This window comes from Amblyomma maculatum, chromosome 7 (genome assembly GCF_055883805.1).
Source record: "Amblyomma maculatum isolate TAMU_Amacu chromosome 7, ASM5588380v1, whole genome shotgun sequence".
In the NCBI taxonomy this organism is placed as follows: domain Eukaryota; kingdom Metazoa; phylum Arthropoda; class Arachnida; order Ixodida; family Ixodidae; genus Amblyomma; species Amblyomma maculatum.
In genome coordinates, this window is record NC_139350.1 from 52017815 (window position 1) to 52043858 (window position 26044).

The 26044-nt window shown below is 43.3% G+C and overlaps 1 protein-coding gene across 2 annotated transcripts in view; it reads left to right on the top strand.

Annotated features, from left to right (window-relative positions):
• The first annotated feature begins 495 nt into the window (after positions 1–495).
• LOC146183186 (protein zer-1 homolog) overlaps positions 496–26044 on the top strand; it is a 103540-nt gene continuing 77991 nt past the window's right edge. The window contains exons 1-5 of one of the 2 annotated variants that reach the window (XM_084609074.1): positions 496–650; positions 12456–12729; positions 13691–13964; positions 19550–19813; positions 24107–24256. In XM_084609074.1, coding sequence (XP_084465200.1) covers positions 12543–12729; positions 13691–13964; positions 19550–19813; positions 24107–24256 — 875 coding nt within the window. In that variant the 5' untranslated portion in view covers positions 496–650; positions 12456–12542. Of the gene's footprint in view, positions 651–740; positions 970–12455; positions 12730–13690; positions 13965–19549; positions 19814–24106; positions 24257–26044 lie in introns of those variants that run through there. The other variant, XM_084609073.1, reaches the window with a different exon arrangement.

The window sequence follows — 26044 nt, forward strand, 5'->3', positions numbered from 1 at the left end:
ATATGTATAATATATAATCAGAGAGATTCACATGATTTATGTCTTGTGTAGTACATATTAGTTGAACATCGCTTTCATTAAAACAATGAGAAAAAAAAAATCCTCCTAAGTAAACGACAAAAAGTTTTCAGCTGGAGCCAGCAAATTGGCAAGCTTCCAGTTGGTACCAGCAGGCAGCAGGTTTCTGGAATCATAATTAGCCTAACAAAGTCTTGCTGCTTGGAGCACAAGAATTTTGGCGGTCGCGTGAGACTGATGACTTGCGGGCACCAGTGTACTACATGGATGACATCCTTTTATGCGCTTTCGTGCGAAAGAAATCCAACACCAACGCATTCCACATTTTAACTTACAAACCTAACTTGAACTGTAACCTATATATTTATTTGCTGTGGAGGATACTTTTAAACACGTAATATAGGCCGCTTCGATAAGAAACTAACAAAAACATTTTGGCGAACCCAGGGCCCTACCCATCTTACCACGTCGACCTTACCAATCTACTTGGTCTTGACCGGTCGTCTGACAAATGCGTCTGCTGTTAAAACGAAAGCCGAAAGTTGGCACATTTCGCTTTTCCTGAAAGTAAAATCAGATGTGCTGTTTACGTTAAAGCTGTTGGAAAGTCTGAAGAGGAGAAACTTGATTTGGTAGGTCGCATAACTTTCGAAAATGGGCAAAAATTAGCCTTCTAGACGTGATTTTTAGGGGTTTGTTTTAGCGTGTCTGCTTGCACCGCGGCAGGCCACACTGGTGCTCGAGGTTGGTGTTGTGGTTGGTCGCGAAGTGGTGGTGCCGCTAACCAGCTGCGTCTGTAATCTCTGGCTGCTCGAGCCAGCGCCGAAAACTCTTGCGGCGCGTTCTCCCCGTGCCTTACTGAACCCAGCACGAGCCATTGCATGGCGCCCGAGAGTTGCTGAACCCAGGGCTCCGACAGGCGCAGTCGCCTACCCCCTCGCATCAGCTGAGGCAAGTATTGCGCTTCGCGATAGTCCGCCTGGTTCTCGCAGCGAGGAACGTTTTCAACTTTCCTCAGCGCGTGCACAGGCCCTGTTGCAATGTTGAGCGTCGCGAAGCAGTCCACTGAGCGATTTTAAGAAACTAGAACTCTATCAGCCCCAAGGAGTATGCTCGGGCCATCGGAACCGCTCCGGCCACAGTCTCGCATTCCATCGCGCATAAGCGGCTCTCGTTTCGGCCTCCTTTTCAGACGTCCTCGCTCGACGGATCTAAAAACCCGCAAACAATTCTAATCGACGCTTTAACCGTCGTTTGCCGGCATCTTAAATAAAGTTACGCATACATACAGCTAGACCGTTAGTAGCTTTTGGTTTCGTTCAGTCCCAACTTTGGTCTCATGCAGGGGGAAATAGCTTCCGACCATATTTGCTTTACTGTCACTGCGTGGATGTTGGCTTCTAATTGGGACCATTGCTGACCTAGGTGGTCCCAGTTTGAACCAAGTACGTTGTTGCGATTTGTCGCTGCTCCGCTTCCGATATGCTTTATCACGTGTACCAAAGCCAAATAACAAGGACGTGAGCAATGAATGCTGTGTGTGTGCAACTTTTTCGCAGATATGCCAAATTACAGCATATCATTCAAGAGGCATAATTTGAGCAGCCAGGCCGCAAGGACTATTCCACATATACAGCTGCTCATTAGTGCTTATTGTGGCCTGTGCATATCTTGACACTTCCATTGGACCTGCAATAAGAATATTGGTGTTGTGTGTAACAGTGCATTGGAACTGAGGAGCGCATTCACTGTTCCTCTAATAAATATATTGCTGTTATTAGATGGTGAACTCAGCTGCTAGAGTAATTCTGGCAGCTAAATGGACCAGTGTCAACATCCTTTGAGAAGACAACATGAGGAGCCATGCTAAAAATTTCCGCAGTTGTGTTTATCTCGAACTGTGAGACAGATGTGTCTTAAAATTTGAAACTACAAAAGTAAAATTTGCCAAGGTGATGATACATGTAAGAAATCATCTTGGAAATCAAAATAGCGCACTTCAAAACACAGACACAGTAAGGGAACACAGCGCCATGTTGTCGTTCCCTTACTGTGTCTGTGTTTTGAAGTGTGCTATTTTGCTTTCCAAGATGATTTACCAACTAGCCCGTTCTTCCACCCTTGCATGATACATGTAGTACCTCATGTTGTAAATGCATAGGAATAGTTGAGCATATTTTACTTGATTGTGCCAGTAGTTACCCAGGCGTCAGTACAGGTACTGTTGCTCTTGAGCCCTGTGGTTTAGGAAAGCTAATATGAAAAACTTTGGTAGATGTCAGCAAAAACAATTGAGAAATAGGTGGCTCAGAAGCATGAAAGCAATGTGAGAATGTACAGTCAGGAGTAAAAAGTGATGGAGCATAAAAGCCAGTAGAATTGGGAATTATCCACTCCTGTATGAGCCTGTCAAAAGGCTTACAGTGTGAATAAATAAATCAATAAAAAATGGAAAAAGTTCTATGCAGTGTGAATAAGTTTGACAGATTGGCTAGACAAGTATAAAGAAAATAAATACCGAGCACGGTAGCATCTGCCACCGTCATAATTCAGAGAGGATGCTCCGAACATCCATCCAGCAACAGCACAGGAAAGGAAGTTGTCACGAATGTCGAAAAGGAAGTCTGATGATGAGACTACTAACTTGAGACAAAAAAAAGAGCACAAAATAATTATTTTATCACTACAGAGCTGAAAAAAATGAAATCCTGAAGTAAATGCTGCATGATAATTCATTAGGCAGATCCAGGGCTAGGTTAGGTTGCCTTATCACCAGGCAGTATAGAAACAAGTATGAGCAAGCTGATATTTCTGTGGCATGTGGCAGCTGTGTAAAAAGTATTAAATGTGATCTGGTAGACTGTAAAGCTATACATACAGGTATCAGAGGACATGGGGAGTCTTCTGGTAGCTTTGGCCTTTAGAAATAGTGAAAATAAAGCCAAATATGAATTGTGTAAACAAGAGAGAAAAGAAAAGTACTGCATGTGTAATATTAGAACGCACGTCACAGAAATCAATAACATTGCTTAGGATTCAAAATATGGGATCGAATCATGGTGGTGGCCGCCGCTTTTCGATGAAGGCGAGAAGGCACCCGTGTGCTGTGCGATGGCAGTGCACATTAAAGAACCCCAGGTGGTCGAAATTACTGGAGCCCTGCACTACGGCGTCTCTCATAGCCAGTCGCTTTGTGCGCCATGAACCAACCAACTATCCGGCAAAAAATAGTATAGAAAAAGAATACAACAGGAGTGAAGGTAAAAGCGAAAAGTACAAAATAAAACATAAATTTGCTAGGAAACGTGGCAGTCGCCACAGCCCCAATTCAAAGATGATGTCAATGCTATGATCTATTTGTGGTGGTGGTTTGTGGGGTTTAACATCCCAAAGCGACTCAGGCTATGAGAGACGCCGTAGTGGAGGACTCCGGAAATTTCGACCACCTGAGGTTCTTTAACGTGCACTGACATCGCACAGCACACGGGTGCCTTGCTTTTCGCCTTCATCAAAAAATGGCCGCCGAGGCCGGGATTCGATCCCACGTCCTTGGGAACAGTAGTCAGCGCCGTAACCATGTAAGCTGTTATTTATTAATTAGAGAACTTGCAGAGACATGCATTCAATGGGGCGAGAACACCTAAGAGTAAGTGCAAATACTTCTCAGTGTGTTTGTCCATATTGATTTCTGGTTAAACACTTGTGTGTCTCAAAATGCTATTAATCCGTCAAAAATTACACCTCCAAAGAATTTAAGTAATGTTGGTAGGATTGAAGAGGCCAATAAAGGACATTGATACCATGTCTTCTATGCATCCGAGTAACGCTTGCAATTTTTAATTTTAGTTGAAAGATTTCAGTGGCTAATGAGTAGTTTATAATATGAGCAAGAATTTTTAGATACTAAACAAGCCATATATAGTGTTCTGCAACTTTATCAAACCCCCGTTTGAAAAAGTATCCCGTCTCAACCGGAGGCTCATTTGCACTAAAACTGCGCAGAAAGCTTGCACGTTGTTGTCCCCTTCTTTACGAGGCAAGTTTGACCATGGTGCTTACTTGGTTTGGCCGTGCATGATGAAAAATCAGAACCGTCTGCCACGAGACTGAGGAGCAAAAGACGCAAACGTAAATTGTCCGCTGAAGGGCAGCAGTGGCACCATCTAGCACCATTACAGGAACGTGCCATGCTTGCCTCAGCGCTTTGGAACTGCAGCGTTTTCCTCCAGCGACACCAGATGATGCCACAACTGCCTTTTGCTAGAAACTCAGCACTGGCGTTTTTTGCTCCTCAGTCTCGTCGCAGACGGTTCTGGTTTCTCATCATGCGCGGACAAACCAAGTAAGCACCATAGTCAAACTTACCTCATGCTTTGTGCGCAGTTTCAGCGCAAATGACCTTCCGGTTGAGGCAGGAGAATTTTTCAAAAGGGGGTTCTATAAAGTTGCAGAACACTGTACTTAACTTAACTCAGGAGAACTAATTTCATAGAATCCAGGGGAAGTTGCTTGTTGATTTCTGTATTAGATTCTCAATTTCAGTGCACATTGCAGCGCTCAAGTATATGAATTCTCTTAAGGTTGAGATATATTACAAAGATTCATATTAGCTGCTGTGATGGCTCAGTGGTCAGGGTACGCGACTGCTCATCCTAGACGTGTTCAGTCCTGGCCACAACAACTGCTTTTCATTGGAGGCGAAAGGGAGAGGCGTTCATGTGCTGTGCGATGTCGGTGCATTTCAGAGAGCCCCAAATGGTGTAAATATCCAGAGCTTTCCTCTGCAGCATTACTCGCAGCCTGTGTTGCTTTGGGATGTTAAATACCCCATAAACCAAACAACCAGAGATTCACATAGACTGTTATTCACTGAAGAACATGGGCCTGTATTGATGAAGTGGGTGTTCATGGCATTGGGCAATGCTTTTCCACTCGTCTCCTTGCCACACATTGAAACATGAATCTGCTATTTGGGAGTTCGTCTTTATTTTTACTGTAATTTTCCATAGTTTTCATCAGGTATTGTAGATAACTTGGAATTTGTTCTGACAAGATTAATGCCTTGCTTTATGTCAGTCATTGAATTGTTCTGAAACTGTGTATTTGATAAATAATGCAGATTCGTGTTTCTGTAAGAACTCGTGATATCGCTTGTTCTTAATTGCAGTTCACTTGTAGAGCACTGAGTTGATCCATGGTTTTTGATATTGTTTCCTTTTGCGATTTGTAGTGCTTTCAATAGGATGTAGTGCATCATGATAGTTGGGCAGTATATTCAAAAGTGCACATACTGTATATAGGCTATGCCTACAGCATTTTGAACATATATACTTATCCAGCAACTGCTTCTACTAAAGAGTAGAAGTTCTGCCTTGTTTTATTGCTAGGAATGTGAAAATATTGAAAATTTCAAATACAGATCAAATATGAATATGGGGGAAAAAATGCCTTCAGATATAGAATATACGATCAGTGAAAAAAATAAAGCAAATTTTGTAGTGTTTATTTCAGAATTAACATGGTATTTGTAAATAAAACTAGGCTAAAATTGCACAGAAGTGTATACCCTACTGAAAAATCCACTCTAAATTTTATACACAGGATTCCTTATATCAGTTTTTTGTAAGGAAGGATCTGCACGGAACTGGAGGGAGCTGTCATGTGACTGGTGAGCTCTGTAAACTCTCGTTAGTTCGACCTTCAAGGGACCATAAAGAATGTCCGAATTAACTGAAAGCTCTAATTATCAAATGGGCATGAAAAAAAATAAACTGCTAAAACCATTTGCATCACAGTAATTTTATCTGATGAATACTTGCATGATGGTTGTCTTGCATTTTAGGTGAAACCGAAGTGAGACCAACATTTTTTTTCTAGGTTTCGCTAAGTGCTTCGCTTTGTGCACACTGCTGGGAAGGCCGTCTTCATAAAACGGGTGACCCTCTTCACAAAACTACCCTGTCGCGTTTTGAGGATGCTTCACTGCAAGCATAGAGGTGAAGCGCGTGTTGCAGTGAAACTGCGGTGAATTAAAAACTTTTCGGTATGTTCGGTAATTTTAGAATATCGGAAAATTCTGTATATCAATTTTTCAAATAAGAATCAAATAAAAGACACATTCGGCATTCGGTGGAAGGGTATGTACAGTGTTCTGCAACTTTTTATCTTAACAGTCTTGGAAACTTTTCTCGCCACGACCGGTGGGAAAATTTTCCAAGACAGTTCTGATAAAGTTGTAGAACACCATGTTTGGGCCAATTTGGTGTTTAAAATTTTTGAGTATGAATCATAACAGCATAAAAAAAAATACTGATATTTGTGGTGTTTTTGAGCAAGTTTTGGCCGAGGTGGATTGGTACTTCGAAAATATTCTCTATGGAAAGATGCTGGACGGTGTTATTGGCACGCATTCATCTGCATTTTGCCTCGCTTCTTTCTTTTTCTTTTTTTTTTTGCGATTGTGCAATGCACATTCATTTATGTATTCAGCATGCCTCTTTCGCCAGAAGCTTAATTTATCGACGCAAATCTCGTGTGTGGCTTCCTGATATGAATGTGGGTTTTGCACTGGATTTATGTCTGAAATATGGCTGGCTCTAGGCAATAGAAGCAAGTTAATTCGACCTCCATTAATTAGTAAATTCTGGTAATTCTGATCATAGGAGCGCAGTTCCGGCCTACGCCCATGAAAGTTTATGGCGTCGTATGCTCGTTAATTCAAACAATTGACCACCTCGATCCGGTTAATTCGGACGGGGAATCGTGTCGAGATATGACCTGCGCAGCCCGCAATAATCAAAATAGACATTCCCGAACCTGATTTGCGTGATACAGTGGTGCCCGCGCATTTCGTGCATGCTATGGCAGCCGAGACGATAATCGGAAGCTCCTCTTTTCCGCAATATAGCTCGGTCGCATAGTTTTGCTTTAACTCGCGTCACTTCGCGGCAGTGATCAGGCCATCAGCCCGTCGGCCAGCCGCGCTGTTTAAGGTGCTCATTGGCGCGTCACTGTTCTGTTATTTTTTGTTTGCGAATGGCTTTACGCTGTTATAATGCCTACGCATATATCCCGCGTGTGCATCCACATGCTTAGCTGCTACTTCTAGTTTCACTGCACTACGAGCATCCTCAAAACGCTATGAAGACCTCCCCCCCCCCCCCTTTTTTTTTTTTTTGTGGTGAAGAGGCACCACTGCAGTTGTGTCGCAGTACAAAAATGGTAATGGAGGCTTTATGATCTGAAGCACTACTTCAACGTAATCAGCATTGCGCACAAATAAAGCAGTCAACCTCACCTCATCTCAAATGCGGACAACCATCGTACAGGTTTTCATATAGATAAATTTAAAGTGATGTGAATGGCTTTCAGCAGTTTTTTTTTATGCCTATTCGGTCATTCAAACTTTAGGTTGATTCAATCATTTTTCTGGTCCCTTGAAGGCTGAATTAGCGAGAGTTAACAGTAATATTTCAGTGTGATCAAGTTGAACCACAAGTGAGGCATGGTAAAGCCCCTTCAAAAAACTATTGAAGGGCTTTAAGGCATAGGTCTATACTAATATTTTCTTAGACGACGGCGGGAAGGAGACAAGCTGTGAATTGCAGAGCTTCACATCATGAAATGATGTGTGGCCTATAGGGAACTTCGTAGTGATGGGCTGAGGAATAATTAAGACCATTTGAGGTTTTTTTTGTGTGAAGACGTTGCGCAGCAAACGGGGTTCTTTTTTTTGCACATCTCCACCATTGGAACACAGTTGCCAGGGCCATGGGCTCTCCAGCTCAGTAGCCAGGTGCCCCAACTCTGGGTCATCTCTGCGAATCAAAGATGTAGTGATGTAGAAGGCCTCTGTGATGTAGTGATGTAGAGGCCTCTAGAAGAAGCTGACATTCAACATTCATATGAATAAAACACCTTGCTTGCAATGACAAGTTGCTAATGCGTTACGTGTATACTAAATGCTAAAAATATTTTGCCTGCCTAAAGTCCCTCCATTTCTACAAGGTAACCGTAATCAATGGGCCGGTGTGATGTCACAGTGCATTTGTCATTTGGGTGCTAGCCCCATGGTTTCAGGCTTGGTCCTGGTCACTAGGGTTGTATTCTGATGGAGGTGGATTACAAAAATATGCCCATGTGCCGTAAAATGTCAGTGCACGTTAGAGAACCTTAGGTGATCTAGTTTCATCCGAAGCCCATCACTATGATGTCCCTTGTAAGCCATATGTGTGGCTCCAGAATTGTAAACCGCAGAATTTACATTTAATTCATATAAGGGTTATTCCAGGTCAACAGATCCAGGCTGTGTGCTCGACCACCTTCGGATTAAATAATTTTTTTTTTTTTTTTTTTGCCAATGGTCACCATCTTAAGTTTGCAAGTGGTAGCAGAACCTAGTCATGCAAAAAAAAAAAAAAAAAAACTATATCGAAATTTTTCACACAAATAAAATGCATTGCTCTTCCATATGTAACAAAATTATCTTACTCTGTTTTATATTTATTTAGATATAAACCATAGAAGAAGATATAAAAAGGTGAAATTTCTAAATATAAAATTTTATGCTCCCATAGTAGTCTACTCGGCTATTTCTTTTAGGTTTTGCAGAAGCCCATGAAAATATTCCAGGGATCAAACAATGTAAGGTGCATCCGCAAAAAAATTCTAAATTTGAGAAAATTAGCTTTCTGAGGCATATGGTGTCATAAAATTCGTAATAAAGTGGTCCTGGTAAAAATATGAAAGATGGTGCCAATCAATGCCATTTCTGAAAATTTAATCAGGGTACTTTTTGTTTTATGCGAGAAAATATTTTGTAGGTTGAGTCCTTGCGGGCAACCATGGCATTGCTCCGTGCTTACTTTTCACTGCTGCATACATTTCGCTGGCTGTGAATATACAGGCACTCCACTGCTTTAATACAATGGTGTGCCAGGTCTGGGCGCTACCAGCTTCAACAGAACAGGAACCCGCTAAAAGGCATAAATAGAAAAAAAAATACAGCCGATTTGCATAGTTAATAAGACTAGCCTTCTGTACTGCTACTGTAGGAGTGCTTGTTAATGGGCTTCACAATGCATATTCATATTCATTCTCTCATAGCCTGATTCACTTTGGGACGTAAACCCCATAGACCAAACCATCACTGAAGCTAACATAATTGGGAAAGTTTTATTCTACTTTTAAAGAGGCTGTCAAGTACATGACATACGTGAACCTCTTTATGTGTGGAACCTTACCTGAGATAATACTGTGACTAATATAATGGACCAATTACATCATGTGCTCTTTCATGAGGCCTGTTTATTTGAGGTGTAAAATGGGGACTTCTACTGCTGTGCGATAAGTGGGGAGTGACTAGTCTGAGTTGGAAATGAGGGAACATGAAAAATTGTAGGTATCTAACGGGGTCAATATTTGCTCATTATGTTCTAATCTTCAGTTAAACTGCAAGTTTGCGGGCACTAGTAATTAAAAACTTTGCGATATTTTGCTACTCTGTGCAGTTTTGTTTTTAGTATTGATAAGTTTCTTGGCTTTTCTGGGGCTGTGCTAACATTATTTTATCAGCAAGAAAGGAACTTGTCACTGAGAAAGTGGGAATGAAAAATTAGTTTCCTGCCGCATCATGATTCAGATTCAAACTCGTGAAGTTTGGGGATCGAAAGGACCCTATAAACCTGTGGTATCCAGTGTGTGATGCGTTAAAGGACCTGGGGTTGTTTCACATGCATTGACATAGCACAGTACATGGGCACCTTGCATTTTGGCTCTATCGAGAAGTCGTGGCGGTGGCAGTGGTGGTGTTTGTGTGCATGTGCGGGCACACACGTAATACATAATGATAAAATGAAATACCTTTGCCAAAAAATACTTATTTAATAACATTGTGTGCTTGAGGTATAAGAGGTAGGATGGATACCTTGTGGAAGATTGTTCCATGCTTTCGCACCTGTGTATCTCAGGCATCCCTGGCAGTAGTCATTATGAGATGGTACTAGTACAAAAAAAAAAAATCGTTAGGTGCAGTACGTAATTGACAGTTGTCGTAAAGGGTGTCTGATTATGTATTATTTTGTATACACAAGTAAAATGGTGCTGCAACCACACAAAGTTGGTAAAGATATTTATTATTTTGGATCTAAATTTCAACGCTCTCTTTTTCTCTAAAAAAAGATGGATGTGATGTGTGAATCCGTAAGCCTTAGTCCATTGTGTGATGTGTGATTGAGAGTAAATTTTCTTCAAGTTACCGCATTGGAGTACTTTCTTGCTTTCAACAGAATAAAGCATGAATATGAGTTTTTTACAGAGATGATCTAAACGTGGTTAAAAGTTTATTCCGCTGTCGAGCGTATAAACAGCATTTTACTCCCTAACTGTATGTTGCAAGACACCATATTCCTACACGTACAGGATTATCTGCAGATGGTGCATTTAGTTCTGGGAGTATCCCCATGTAGAATGTTTAGTTTTTTGCATTCTCTAGCCAAAAAGGACCAGCTATCGAGAGTACAGCAGGCAGCTGAAAAGAAGAACTGAAAGAAAATGCAAATTTTGGGCGGTGGCAGTTGTGGATTGGCTAGTAAATCGAAGTGAAAGCTTATGGTGCATTCGGTTGGGGGGACGAGTGCAGAGGTGCCGAGCATTGCAGAGCAATACAGGAACACACCGAGTGAGAATGTAACTGTTCTTCCACGGGAACGCTCTCTGCGTGTTGAGAGCAGCGCGCCACGACCACATGATCTCACTTCTCTCCCCAGCATTCTCCGTCTGCCGGCAGTGGCAACCCGAGGAAAGGCCAATGCTCCGTGAAGAACCACTTGTTTTGTATTCCTTTGTTCTCACAGCACGGCAATTTGCCTCATTTGGCCCTTTCAACGCCAGCAACGGCTCTCAAACATGCATACAGCACCTGAGCAATGCATTCCGCTCCTGACGCAAATTCGCTTGATTTCGATCGAGCTCGCTGAGCGCCGACGCTTTGCAGCCGCCATTTTGAGCGTCGCCAACTCAAGAAAAAAAAAAAAAAAGAAAGATGGGGCAGATATGACGCTTTATGCCATGTGACTTCCTCTACACTTGCTTTAGAAGAGAGAGCAGCCGGAAGTGCACTCGACTGCTCTCAGAGGAGGAAAAGTCCTCCTTCTCTACCAATGGAAGCGAGTGATTCTACTACTGCTCTGCCACTGGAGGGCAGCCACTTGTCTGAGAGCACTTTCGAAGTGCTCTCGAGTGCACCTGCTCTCCCATTCGAATTCGCCATTAGATTGACTAAAATGCATTGCAGTTCTCGACAAGTTGGAGACATATGTAGCCAAGATGAAGAGACACGCATATGCACCAGGCCACTTAGATTTATTAATTTAGGCCTTAAATTTGAATAGCGCGTTCTGAAACCTTTGAACTCATTTTTCTCACTTTGAACTTTTTATAAGTGCACAGCCATTAAGAAAACTACCATTTCCAAACTCTTTTGCCAAAGGCTGTTTTCAAGGTGGTTTGTGGACTGAAATTTTGTTGGAAGCAAGGTGGAGGTACTTTTTGGATTCCTAATTATGCTCGAAGAAGAATAAAGTATCAAACTGACATATAGTGACAACAAAAAAAGCAAAGTTCGTTTTTAAGGGGCTTAGATTTTTACAAGAATGTCATAAAGAATCCGCAGTTGGCCTTGTCTTGCACAATGAACTACATAGAAGTTATCTAAGCATAAATGGTTAGTACTGTACATCTTCACGATTTTTGAAATTATAGTTTTCTTAAGCCGACATACTTAATTACTCATTACGACAGCTACAACTTTTTTTCTACTTGTGCTAACATGATGAAAGTTATATTTTCTAATAAGTGGAAGATAAGTCAGCTCTTGTAATTTGATCGAAATTGGTGCAACAATTCAAAGGTTGATCCTTTAGCCCCGCATCCCCCTTTCAAGACAGTCTCTGACAGAAGCCAGTCATTCAGATATTGAAGTTTCATGTTTATGACTATTTCAGCTTGAATTTCACTTTCTGAAGTTACCAAAATGGCAGTTTTTTCAGTGTGCATTTCTGCAAGGGCTCTAGTATTTAAACAAGCTGGCTAACCATTTATATAAAGAGTTAAAAAGCAAGGCTCCCAGAACTGAGTCTTTTGGTACACCTGCCCATACCTGCAGAAGGCTTTGAAGCTTCACAGTCCATAATTATGCAGCATCTACAACCATTCAAATAGCTTTTTAAAAAATTCATACTTTTCAAGTTTCTGACCAGAATATAATGGTGTAAAGTATTGAATGCTTTCTTTAATATGCAAAAAGAAAAAGCCAGTTGCATTGTTATTGTCAAGAGCCTCATTAATGTGGTACCGTCTTAGGGCATACGGTCCACGAGAGGAAAGCCTTGCCAGTGCTATATCGTGCGGGCTGCAACCAGCAAAGTTTTGTCATACAGGTCATCTACATGGTGTCAGCAGTGGGTGGGGCCCTGTGCCGCTGAGGCTGAACTGCTCTTCAGCAGCATCCTCTGCCAAGCACAAGCATGGAGCCGCGGCTTCCCGGCTTCCCAACCGTTTGGGAGCCCTACACCGCTGACCGGCTTGTTGATCTGGCTGGTCGGAGATGCTTGCAGCAGTTGCCGCGGCTTGTGGCTGCCGGTGCAGAGCTCAGGCTTCCCGCACCACTGTGTGAGCGCCTGATGAAGCTGGCTGGTGAGGATGACATTGTCGGTGAGTGTCTGATCTGTCAAAAGGCGTCGCTGCACTTGATGTTCTCAGGGGACGGATCAGATGCATTGTTGAGTTGAAAGGGAGGCACTGTATCACGTGGGCCATCACACCTAATTAGTGTGGGCCAAGTCTTAGTGTGTGAATGTGGCTACTTGGCACCGAGGGCAAATGGTGGATAAGTTTTGAGAAAATTTCTCGCGACATTATGAAACATACGAGAAAGCAGGACAACCAACATACACAGGATAAATGTGCACTGAGAACTACCGATTATTCATAAAACGGTCCATGCACATGCTATGTTCAAAGAAATCTCGTAAACTCATTGCACAGGCAGTGCCACATCATTACACACTTACGCTTCTTTGTTAGTTTTATCTCTTCTCTTGATAGATATCATTGCACAGGCAGTGTCACACCATTACACACTTACTCTTCTTTCTTAGTTTTATCTCTTCACTTGATAGCAAAACTGAGGGTGTGCTTATGCAGTTGTCTTCTCTAGCCTCCCGTATCTGAAATGCTTCTGTTATTTTTCTTTCCTTTCTCTCTTTTGAATGGCCTACTATGGTACTTCCTTGTTAGATAAATGCCAGCACTGCATCAGGAAGTGGGCATGAAAAATGAAATGTCATGACAGACACCGTTACAGTGGTGGGTGAACTTGCATAGTGCATGCTAGGCGTAGTAATGCAAGTGATGGCAGGCTGAGGCTGACAGTTGCAGGCAGTAATGGCAAGGCCTGAGGCATATCTTCCGAAAGCAGTGCTTGGGCTCTTCGTTTGCAAAACTGTTGCATTCTTCTTTAATTTTTTCAGCCTGTTTCATTCATAGCCTGGGCTGGGTTTTTAATAGTGACAACCGCTAGCCTCAAGCCACCTATGCTTTTTTGTTTGTGTGTACCAGATGATGGCACTTTGGGGTGCGCCCTGCACTGTGTAGTGAGGAGTGGTGGATGCAGGCAACAGTTCCACTTGGTGTTCCCTGATTGACCTGCTGGTGGCGGCCCCCGACCGCACACGTCTGGAGCAGCTGCATGTCCCAGCAGGCCGGCCCCTGAATGACGACCAGTTGGTGGCCCTAGCGGTGGCTCACCCGCTGAGAAGCCTGGACCTGTCAAAGTGTGCCGCCCTGACGGTGCGGGTACTCCCACTGCTGGCACAGAGCATGGCCGTCTGCATGGGGACGCTCCAGTCGCTCAGCCTGCCGCCCCACCTCCTGCAGCACGAAGCCGGGTGAGTCCTCCTCTCCACCTCTGCTGTCTCCTGGGGCCATAAATTTTCTTACTCTTACCTAGAGGGAAAGCTGTGCTGCCATCTATGGGAGTTTACATGGAGTTTCCTGACGACTGGTTCAGTCACTATGGGCGCTCAAAGCATCATGGGCTGGAGAGCTACCGAGTGCAGAACTGAAACTTTTGGCCAAAACTAATGCAAAGATGAATGTTGTTATACCATAAACAAAGTTCTAACATTCAATTTTGTGACTATAAATTGCAAAAAGAGAGAGAAACAGCCCCCCTCCCCCCCCCCCCCCTTCCCATGTCAGTGTGAAATTTATCCAATATAAGCGATGGTGCTTTCTCCTATTGGCCTAATTTTGAGCAGCACAAATACCAATATTTTGCACTTAATAGGAACACTTTGAAAGGAAAAAAACGTTTTAGAATATTTATGGTTGCACAGTCACTTAAGGAAGTTTTTAGTGGCATTTCGGGAAACAAAAACCTTTTATTGGCAACGTCTGCTTTTGCGCCTTCGCTACTATGGCTTTTGCGGACTATGTACGCATCTCGAGAGTATGATGATGATACAAAGAAACATCATAGTAACGCCGCTCCATGCACCCGAGAAAAACCGACTGTCCCGCATCAAGTAGGGCACCGGCCCACGATTCTTAGCGCGCCCATGGTGGCTAAAGGGCAGTGCCCTCAGCTTTCCCTCTAGTTAGTGTAAGAAACTCTATGCCTGGGACATTGGAGTAGTAGTATTGCCTCATTGCCATGTAGGGGTGTACAGTGCCGTGCTCATTGTAGCCAAGGTTGTCCTTGATCATATGGCAGGAAACCATATTCAAAACAGGGACCACATAATCTAAAGAGATGTTATATTTGATTTGCCTTCTATAAGAGAGTTTAATATTCTTTACAGGCAGAGTGAAGGTTGTTTGGAAACCACCTAGCAATTCTTGTTGGTTGTGTTGTGCTTTGTTAAGTATGGTGGGGGTCTGAAAAGTAATTTTGTATAGCTAAAGACGGATAAAAAGCATATGCTAAGTGCTGCATAGGCTTGGCTGTGGTGTCGCCACTTGCACCCATATAACCATTTTTGTTGCCATCTCTCCCAGGCGTGAGGTGCCAAGAAGTCAGGTGGAATTTGAGGGGGGAGCAGCAGTTCAGGCACTAGTGCAGTGCTGTGGACTTTGAATTCACTGGTGCTAGTTTGCACAGGATGTTTTCTTGGCCTCTGAACAGTGTATGATGCTGGGGAGTGTGTGCACCTTTTGTTTCGTCAAACTAAATTTATCATTTATTTAGAATAGTGGCCCTAAGCTCGCCATGGTATTTTGAGCAATATTTATGACCCTTTCCTCATTCACCATTGTCGAATCTGGATATATCTAACTCGAAGGGAAAAGGGAAGTAGTTCAATGCATTAGTAATTTGATATGCGGAAATGGCTATAGATAAAACTTATCTATAACCCAGAAATAAAAATAATTTGCACTCTTGCTATAACACAATGACATGCTTCTTACCGTTTGCCAGCATGACTACAGGGTGTCACTTGGTGGGCACTCTGGTCATAACCTGCTTCTCATTGAAGCCACAGCGTACCATGCTTTGGAATTAGCCACCACCTATCATAAGAAGAATTATCCTTTTAGTACTCCATAAACAGAATAACTGCACATTGAAATGAAAGCACTGTTGGTTTCCACAGCACCTTCAGTGAAGCACGGCATTTGAGCACCGCTGGTAAGTTTTAGTTAATGGATGTGTAACTAGTATTTTTAAAACCGAATCAAATACAAATGGTGTAGCTTCCCTATCGAATCAAATACCAATTGAATTGTGGCAGCACTGAATCGAATGCAAGCCGAATAGCTGTACTGGTATCCACTATTTTTTTTAATAATCGTAGAACATGAGCAATAAAGCGAAACATTCAAGCACTAGCAGCTGCGCCATGGTATGGTGCTAAGTCATGCAGTTAAGCTTGTGGGTGATTCCTCTGCTCATGAAGGACGCACAGACAGGCAGAAGCAGACAATATAAACAAAGGGATTATTCTCACATGACTGCCATCCGTGACTGAGGTCGAGGGGTTACGGCCAACAGAAAGATGACGAGCCGAGAAGAAGAGACTCCCGCGAGATGGCAGTGCGCGTATGGGGACCGGTCATCCCAGCCTGCGCAGGAGACGAAAGGTGGGTGCGGGGGCTACGATGGGCAGCATTGGAAAAGGCGTACGGGATATGAATACCCTTGGCGCGGACCCCGCAAGCTATGGCTTTTAAAAGTCTAAATACTCTGAACTGAGTAGCTGCAGCATGAATTCAGTATGTGTGCGCACCAAGTTATGTATGTAGAAAAATGACCCTTTCTCAAGTCTAGTGCCCCACCTCAAGGCGTGAGACAGGTGTTTATGCGCCTGCAGGTGCTGAAGGCTGTGCACTCGGCTCACTGCCGTATGCGAGAAATAATCAGAGCACACAGAAGGGGCACTATTTGCAGGGCTCATTACACTGTTCTATATATTAAACGACTGAAGAAATTGTGGTTCGATAGGCTGCACAGCTTTCGTATACTTTTACACAGAACCTTTTTCAAGGGGATAATCTGTGTTCTGTATAGCCAATAATTTGAAACTATGTCTAGGCTTGACTGTGTAATGCACCACACATTAGGGTTTGTTTCAGCTTAATGCCCATCATGCCTTAATTTGACAGATCTACAGTTGCGGTTTGTAGCTAGCATTCACAGTTCTGTTAACTCCCCCTCTGAGATCATATTTTTTTTTTTTTTTTTTTGCTGTTTTTATTGAATAAAGTTCGTCTAGGAGATATTCTACTGCATAGATTGCACCATTCTAGTTCATCAACTCTGCGTCTCTGCATCTTTGTGTTGCTAAAGGTAGAAAAAAAATCGGCCTTTGTTTTCTTTTTCTTTTCTAATGGTGGGTCATTTGTAACCAGGAATGATCTTGAGGCATTTGAGGTCACAGACCAAATTCATCTTTATTTCATTTTTTTTCTTTTCCGCAGAGGCAACCTGCATTTTGAAATGTCAGTAGCCACTAGCCATGTAGTCAGTATCACTCTCAATTGCTGCCTTCCTTGAGAGTCACTTTTGTTCTGAGCCCTCCATTGTGGCCTGTCCTGCGTCCCTCCAGTAAGGTGCTTTCGATGACTGTCCACGTCATGTGGCCATGCCATGACATGCCATCCCAGCGATGCCATTGAGAACATCACCATTGGACAGGGCCTCGTGGAAATGCAGACGATCCTTCAGGGCAGCAGTGTCTACCATTTCTAGTTTCTTACTATTCCACAGTCCTGTGAATAATCAAGATTTCAATATGTATTTGTTCCACATTGCATTTTGACCCCATGCAATTTGAGCCAAATGGTCTTTTAGTATTGTGCCACCATCTGTTGGCTGAACAAAAATATGGCCCCGCTTGGAGAAGTCAGATGCAGGGTGCCGCGAAACAAAGGGGGATGGAGTTTGTACGCGTCTGCATGCAAATTTCTCTTTATTTTAGTGATGAAAATTTTAGGATCATAAGAAATTTTTGTGATTTTGGGACATTTCTATCACTGAGGTTCTACTTTATTTAGTTGCCATGGGCTCGTTTCAGTTCATTGATTTCATTTCTCTACTTTTTTTGTATAATTACATTTCAGGTTGCATACTGTTATGCTGTCTAGTGTACCAGTATACATTCTGTACTCATATTTTTTTTACCTGAAGTGAAAAATGGCCTTGTGTTGCTTAAGTTTAATTTAGAGAAGCCATGCACAATTTTGAGCTTATAATGGTAACAGCGCTCTCCTATTTTTCTTCATATTTTTTTGCATTGAAAAGAAGTTTAATATTTGATTTAGTTATTAGAATCCCCTTTTCCGCAATTCAGATTTCATTTGTATTATAAAATTTAAATATTTTCACACCCCTAGTTTCAAGCAATGCCCAGAATCCATTCTGGGGCTTCCACTTGTGGTATCGAGCTCTTGAGGAACAGTTTTGGTAAAGGCATTAAAAAAGGTGTCAGTCTCTGTGAGGACATTGTGTCATACGAGGACCTTGATAGAGTGAAGGCCAAGCACTGCCTTGCCCTGGATTCCAACTGCCACCTTAGATTTTAAATCAGGTTCATTTGAAGTTACATGCGAAGAAAATCATGAAAAATGAAACATATATGTATTCATATGTTTATGTGATGCATATTCTAGTATGTTATGTTCTTTAGAATTGGGCAAGGCCCACGGTGGATTTTGTTGCTATTGCAACCACATGGGCGATATCACCCAACGGAGCCATGACAACCTCGATGCAGAGGTTCTTTCCGGAAAGTTTTATAGTATGAGAATTCAAGAGTTACCATTGCTGCTCTTACTCTGTAATGAAACACCCTTTTTTGCTGTCAGCATCGTGGCATGACTAAATGCTGTCTCTTGAAGACATAGTGCAAAAAACTAACGCAGATGTAGACAGGACAGGCGCTAACTGACAACTTTATTTTCGAGGAAAACCGCAGCACAATTTATGTCAAAACTCACGTGACAATCAAGGGGCCTTATACTACGACCAAATACAGTTTAACAAAGGGCGGCCGACAATCTTGACCCGGAAAAACCATAAAAGGAACAAGGAGGAGGGCCGGAAAGCATTATCAACAGATTATATAAAACTCATTGTGAACTTAGGCCAAGGGGCGGTGCCAAAGAACCCAACCACAGCAACGAGCGAGCCTAAAAGGGCCCAAAACAAGGGAAGTAAAAGCAGAGTCATAGGTCAAAACCAGAAAAAAACGTGCGAGGCAAAAGCAGAGTCATAACTAAAAACAGATAAAACGTGCGAAGCAAAAGCAGAGTCAAAAACTAAAGACAGACGAAACGTGCGAAGCAAAAGCGGAGTCAAATCTAAAAGACAATCTGTGCGAAGCAAAAGCAGAGTCATGAACTAAAAACAGACCAAACGCGCGAAGCAAAAGCAGAGTCAAAAACTAAAGACATATGAAACGTGCGAAGCAAAAGCGGTGTCAAAAGCTAAAGCAGACAATTCATGGGAAGCAAAAGCAGAGTTAAAACTAAAATCAGACTCAGGAGTGTAGAAGGCTCCCCGCTAAAACATTGAAGTGCTAAACAAGAATAATCAGGATGAGCGAGTGGAAGAACAATTATGAAGAATGAGAAAATCAAGGGAGTAAAACACACCTGAAACCGGCAAGGAATAGTAGAAGTTCCACAGACGATAACTCGTTTCATATCAGTCAGCAACCGGTTGCTTGTGGTAATGAAGCAAAAAGGGTTATAACACCTACATGTGGCCATCAAGGAATTCAAGTTCACTTTCAAGAAGGTTGATAGAAGGTACGCTGACGCAATCCTGACCGGCCTTTCTAATAATGAAGTATGCCTCCATGACTTCGCACTCAGTTTTTTCTTTGGCTGATCTTCTGTGTTAGTTGTCCCCGTCATTTTGCGCTATGTCTTCAAGAAACTGCTACCAACTAGCCCAAACCAAACATCTGTTAGATGCTGTCTGCTTTTTCATGTTGGGATGTCTATTTGCTGACTTGCTGCGTACATGCAGCTGGACGGGACTGTCATGGCTGTGGTCTCAGGCGTCGCTGGAGCGTCTGTCGCTGGCCCGGGCGGGGCAGCTGCTGCGACGGCACGCCCACTGGGCGCGGATGCGGTCGTTGAGGCAGCTCGACCTCTCGCAGTGTGCTGTGCTCCTTGGGGAGCACCTGGGCGGCCTGGAGTCGCTCGCTCCGACCCTGGCATGGCTCAGCTTGGCTGACGTACCCCAGCTGCACCTGGCCTTGGAGGTCCTCTGCCAGCTCAAGGCACTCAGGTGGGCATCATGCTTTTCCTGACCCCCTTGAAGTCTTCAGCTTCATATTTGAGTTTCAGCTGTGCTTTATTGAATGCTTGACGTATCCAGTTTTAAGGAAATATTTGAATATTGTTTGAAGGCATTTTTAGGGCTTTATTATTCATCTTCATCATCATCAGCCTGACTATACCCACTGCAGGGATCTTAGTGCATGGTAAAATGTTGCGGTTGTTCGGGAATGACTTGGAATATATACACGGTCTCACACTGTTGCATTCAAGAATTAGTTCCGTTATCTTAGGGTTTGTGATGCTTGTGTGCATCCGTGTGCGGTTAAAACATTGTTTTCCCGGTCAGCCACCATAAGCTGCCACTTACTGTGGCATGCCAGCTCTGTGCTTGCAGATTAGGAATGAGCTGGTGCACAAGTATATGGTACATCATGCATTCAAGCACCATGTCTGTGCCCAGAGTGAAGAGACGCAAGTGTTGTTTGGCTGGAATTGCTACGTGCGAAGGTACGCACTTCCAGGATTTTGCGGTGCTTTTGTTGGCAGCTGCTTTCGTACTACACAGATTTTGTGCAATGAATCTTGAACCTGTTGTGGAGAATTTAAGAAAAAAAGGTGGCATAGGCGTGCAAATTTTCAAAATTTCGAACTGTTTTCGAATACTATTGACTATTTGATGCGATTTGCACTGCACCCTCACTGTTCGAGTTATTTGCTAATAGGTCGAGCAATGAAAGCGCAGTTCGTGAACTTTTGAAATGTTAAAAAAAAAATTCTACTGTAAACGAAACACTGTAAACGAAACAAAACATTTTCAGATGACTTAACTTGCTCAAAAGCTTGCATGTTAATGTTAGCTTTTGAGGCTCGCATTAACACCATTTTTAAACCCTCTTAGGAAAATAATCTTTATAAAACTTCCTAGCTTCTTTGATCCTAATTCTATTATTGTATCATCACAATATGGCTTGCAGACAGGTTGATCAGCAGATTCCTGCTGATAATGCAAGTAGTGATCACGACGTTGAGCCAGAACGAGGAGAGCAAGCGCTAAACAGTTCAGAGGTTGTGCCATTTTTAGAATTTATGTGTGAAGGCAACGCCCCTGTGCGTTAATTGTTGCTCTCCAACACAGACCAAAGGGCAGGATTTCATGTTCGTAACAAGTTTTTAATTGAAAGATCATCCATTTTCACACCTTTGCATTGTTCACATTAAAGCATCTTTTGCTTGGATTTATTGGCAGCCTTGATTGTAGGAATTTGTGCGCCTACTTTTAAGGTGAATATCGGATAGGACAAACAAATTTTCGCACCAAAGCTGACTTCATTATAATGAGGTTTAACTGTATTTATCTGAATTGTATTACTGTGGAACACATGATTTGTGTGCTTTTGGTTTGATGCACCTCCTTCATGATGAAGGAGGTGCCCTTGCATATGATAAAGCTGTTTTGAGCATGCATGCAGCAACAGGCACAAGTATGCACCAGCTAGGCGGCATGCACTCCCATACTTAGTAGAATCTAAATCGCCTGCAAATTTAAATCGACACCCCTAAAATCGCAAGGCCGAAAAAAAAAACAAAAAGACTCCTCGAATGCAAGCTGACAGAAGAAAAGGTCACCCTGAGCAGAGTTGGGCAACCTCACGAGGTTTCAACATAACCTCATGAAGTTGCCCACAAATCAGACCAGCCATTTTATCATCTGCAGCAACAGAACGGTATTTGACATTTGTCAGTTTGCTGTTTAGCTGTAGCTTTCAAGGCCGAATAAATAAATGGTGCTTAGAGCGACATTTATAGCGATATAATATTGTGAACCCTGACGTAGCGACGAACAGAGGTGGGCAACCTCATGAAGTTTTAACCTAACCTCTGACCCTGAACAAGAAACACATCTGTCTGTTCAAAAGAATGCTGATTGTGTATGTCATGAGCCCTACTGATTCATTTGTCGTCTTCCTCCTCGCTGTAGGCTTCTTCACTTTCTTCATCATTGTCCAGTTCGTTTCAGGTGCTGCATTTCCGTAATGACTGCACGATCATCTCAGCCGGAACGTCTTCTCATGCTGCTGCAACCCAGCTGGCCACTTGACCGAGTGATGCGTTTTAATGCAACCAGTCGGAGTGAACGCATGCATACGTCGGCACCATGAAGAGAGGCTCACCACACGCACCTCACCACTAGTGACATTCACATTCATGCCCACTCACACTCGTACTCATCCCCATTCACACTCACACCTACTCACTCGCACTCATGCCTGCTTGCATACATGTCTGCTCACATTCACGCTCACGCTCATGCCCACTTATGTTCACATTCACTCACTAGAACTCACACTCATGCCCCCATAAACTCAAGTCCGTGTACGCTCATTCACACTTATGCCTGCCCAGACACATCCACTCACTCTCATGGCCACTCACATCCGTTTACCTCACACTGATCATGACTCACATTCATATCCACTCGTTCCCATTCACACACTCACGACCGATTGCTCTCACACTGCTCACACTTATGACCACCCGTCATCGCATTCCCTCATTCGCTCTGCCAGCCGCTCGCACTCCCTCCTGATGGACTGCAGCAGCAACTCGCAGGTTTAAATGCCATATTTGTATCCTTTTCCTTCTTGGTTTTTCTTCTTGCAACAAAAAAAAAGAGGGGGTTAAGCGTGGCTAAAACCTAGTGATACAAGCGAAAGCTCGTTATGCATAGTTTGATGGCTAATTGCGATAGCCTCTGTAACACTGCCTTTTCAATCTGCAATTTTTTTTTTTCGTATTTGTTTCTAAGTTACGGTTTGGGAAAAGGAAGGTGCGGCATTCACTTTAAATTCGCTTCAACCTGGAAAACCACTAGTATTCGTAACAACCTATATTTTTATTACATAAAGGTAGCACCTTTGGCAAAAGCCTGGTTCACACTCGTTCTCTCTGCCCTTTGTTCTAATAGTGTGAGGTTGATTTACTCCAATTGTATTTAAGTCATGGGAGTAAATTGCATCAAGGAATGAGAGAGCTATATATATATACAGCGTGTTTCGCATAACTTGAGTAAAGCGGGAATCACATGTGAGTGAAAAAAGTTAGCGACGCGACAAGGCGGCGCGGCGAAAGCGATCATGGTTCGCTCCGTCGCCTACTGCGGAAGATGCATGCACACGACAGCGCGAACCGAGCGAAACAGCGATGACGCTCTGTGTAGGTTGTGTGGCAGGCATAGTGGCTTAGTACACCGCAAAACTACTGCCAAATGCAACAACGGTCATAACGATTGCAAGTTATTTTTCGACAACATGGCAAAGTAAAATATATTTACAACAAACCGTATTGAATGTGTGCTAACTTGCACTGTAGTCTGTACGAGTTGTCACGTGACCCCTTGTTTCTTTTGTTTCGGTTGCGATTAGACGTTCTTTGAATCCTTGGCTGTTCACCATTGTTTGTACAAAGCTAAATATTTACGCAGCATGCACAATCACAATGCAACACAGCAAAATAAAGAAAGCATGCGAAATGAGCGGCAGTGACGTACGGTTATTTCCGGGCGAACGAGCAAAATTTTCTATTTTGGCAGATTCGAGCGACGAGCCAAGCGACACATGCATTTCTGTTCGCACGAAGGCTTCGCGCGACGCGTGCCGCCGTCGCGTTCGCGTGAGTTTTTGTGTACATGTGATTCAGCCTTAAGGATTAATAAAAAAGTGGTGCGCCACACTTCGGTGAAACCAACAGCACATTGTTTGCCATCATGTACGCTCCTCAGAGCATTTTTTATATTCCACTTTATTAGTTACTGAATGAAGATAAAGTATACAAATTTTATAATATTATATTTAGGGCCATGCGGGAGGGGCTTTAGAAATAACCAGTCCAGTTTTTTTTACCAATGTACATCTTACGTTGTCATTTTTTCTAGCATTTAAAGAAAGCCCACATAATAAAAAAGAATATCGCATGGCTTCACTCTTGCACTGCTGTATTGTACCACCTCTAAATGGGGTTTGAATCAAATAAGTGTCATGGAGCATTGTAAGCTGCTCAGAATTTTCTGCAAGTAGCGTCATTCTGGAGACTCATTGCAGTTTAGACACAGAAAAAAAGTTAGCAGTTGGAGTGACCAGGTATGTGGCCTTTCTACTGGTTCAGGGCCTCTTCACTTGACTGTTTCTACGAAAAGTCAGTTTTCTTGGAGTTGAGTTGGTGTGACCCTTTGCATGGCGTGTGAGCCTGTGGCTTTTGCGCCATCTTTGGCCAGACAAAGATGTGTGTGTGTTTCTTGTCGCAGGCACCTGGATTTGTCTCAAACCAACGACAAGCAGGGGTTCTTTGCTGAGCCGGACTTCTGGCTCAAGACATTGGTCGAGTCGCTGCCCGAGCTCACCTCACTCGACCTGTCTGGCACCAACCTGCCTGGCGAGGATGACTGCTCAGGCGGGTGAGTCTTCCGGTCTTTCAGCTGGGGAATGCTTTCACACTGCCCGGTACCTAGGGCAGAAATATGGGGCGGCTCATATATTTTGCATTTTAAACCTGCTGCATTTTTGGGAAAATGAAACTGAACCACAGTATTTCGCAGTCATTTAGCATCAGTAGGCGTGTAGTCATTGCCAAATATGTCAGAAATACTGAAACTCTCTGGTATCCCCTTGAAAACCTCTTCCAGGTGTATAGGACTAGGCCAGTGTGAATACTCGATAATATTGAATCTTTGGTCTAATACCTTGATGATACAAATCTCATGGGGTCACAATAAAAATTTATGTAATCAAAACAAACAAAAATCAGTATGCAGAAATGGGAAAGACATCTAAGCAAATCTGTTTAATGCCACACGGCTACAGCTCAACACTCATGGCATGTACAGTGCGACAAATGATCGTGACGTTAGGGATGCGCCGGCCACGCGCCTTTGCGAACTTCTAGTGGTGTGTCAGAACAACAGGAGACTGTGACTTTGATGATGTTTGGGTGCAGCTGCAACTGCTTCCTGTGCATTCAGCGCGACATTACCACAGAGTCAGTGATGTACGCAGCCTATGCATACCCGCTCTATGCGCCACAGCCAATTGCTCGCGGTGCATAGCTCGACTGGCTATTGTATCGTTGGCAATTCGTGGGATGTGCATAGCCGCAAACCAAATTTCTTGCAGTGTAGGGTTCTACAGACGATTGCAACGGCAACAATGTGTGGGCACCACAACCTGCTCGTGGTGCATACAGCGAGGTGGACAATTGTGAAGTCAACAATGTGCAGGAAACGCCTAATTTCCAAGACTGTGGTTGCAGTTAGCACATTTATATCATTTGTAGTGGCACAGGAGAGAGTTCACAACATCCGAAATTTGTCACATTGTATGCAATGCACTCCAGCTGGGGAATCTTACAAAGGCGTATTATCCCGAAATTCATATTGTCACGTATAGTAGACGGCGTAATGTGGCACCATAGTTGAGGGCCGTTGGTCCTTGAGGAACATTCGTTGCTGCCGGCATTGCACCGAGTGCCTGCTGCACTTCTTGAATGATGTCAGAGAGCATCGCTACTTGGGGCTGTTGTGACGATGGTAGCAACCGGCGCAGTTCCACTCGGACAACCTAGCGGATAAGGTCACGAAGGCTGTCTCCGCTCGCACATTCGCTGCTGTAGTGGCTTGCGTAGGCCGGTTGAAGTGGTTAATTGCGGCGCATCTAGATGTGCGTCTTCTCGATGATGGACGCCTCGCTTTTAAATGTGGCCACAGTTTTGTAGATTTTTGACAAGTCTAGTAAAAAGCGGCTCTTTAGTGCCTCGCATCAAAATTTTCACACTCACTTCAGCCACTGAGAAAGAGGCTCATCATTTTCTCAACATCAGCCATGACCGGTTCATTCTGGAGTTTCAAGGAGGGATTGCTATTTTTCTTTCCTGAATACACTGGTGAAGGTCTTTGAATGTCCTGCCTGAATGTGTCCCATTCCTCTAAAGAAGCTTCATGGTTTTCAAACTAGATTCGCAGAGATCCCTGAAGTGTGAAGTAAACATGCCTCAGCTTTGCTGAGTCGTTCCACGCATTGAACCCAGCCACGAATTTGAAGAAGTCCATCCGGTTTTCCGCATCTTCATCAGGCCGTCCATGAAAAGTTGGGGCTCACGGGGCTTCACGAAAACCAGCAGCTGTGTCTGATCGGCTGGCACTGTCTTCTGTGGCATGATCACGTTGAGTTCAGCATTTCCGCCAGATGTT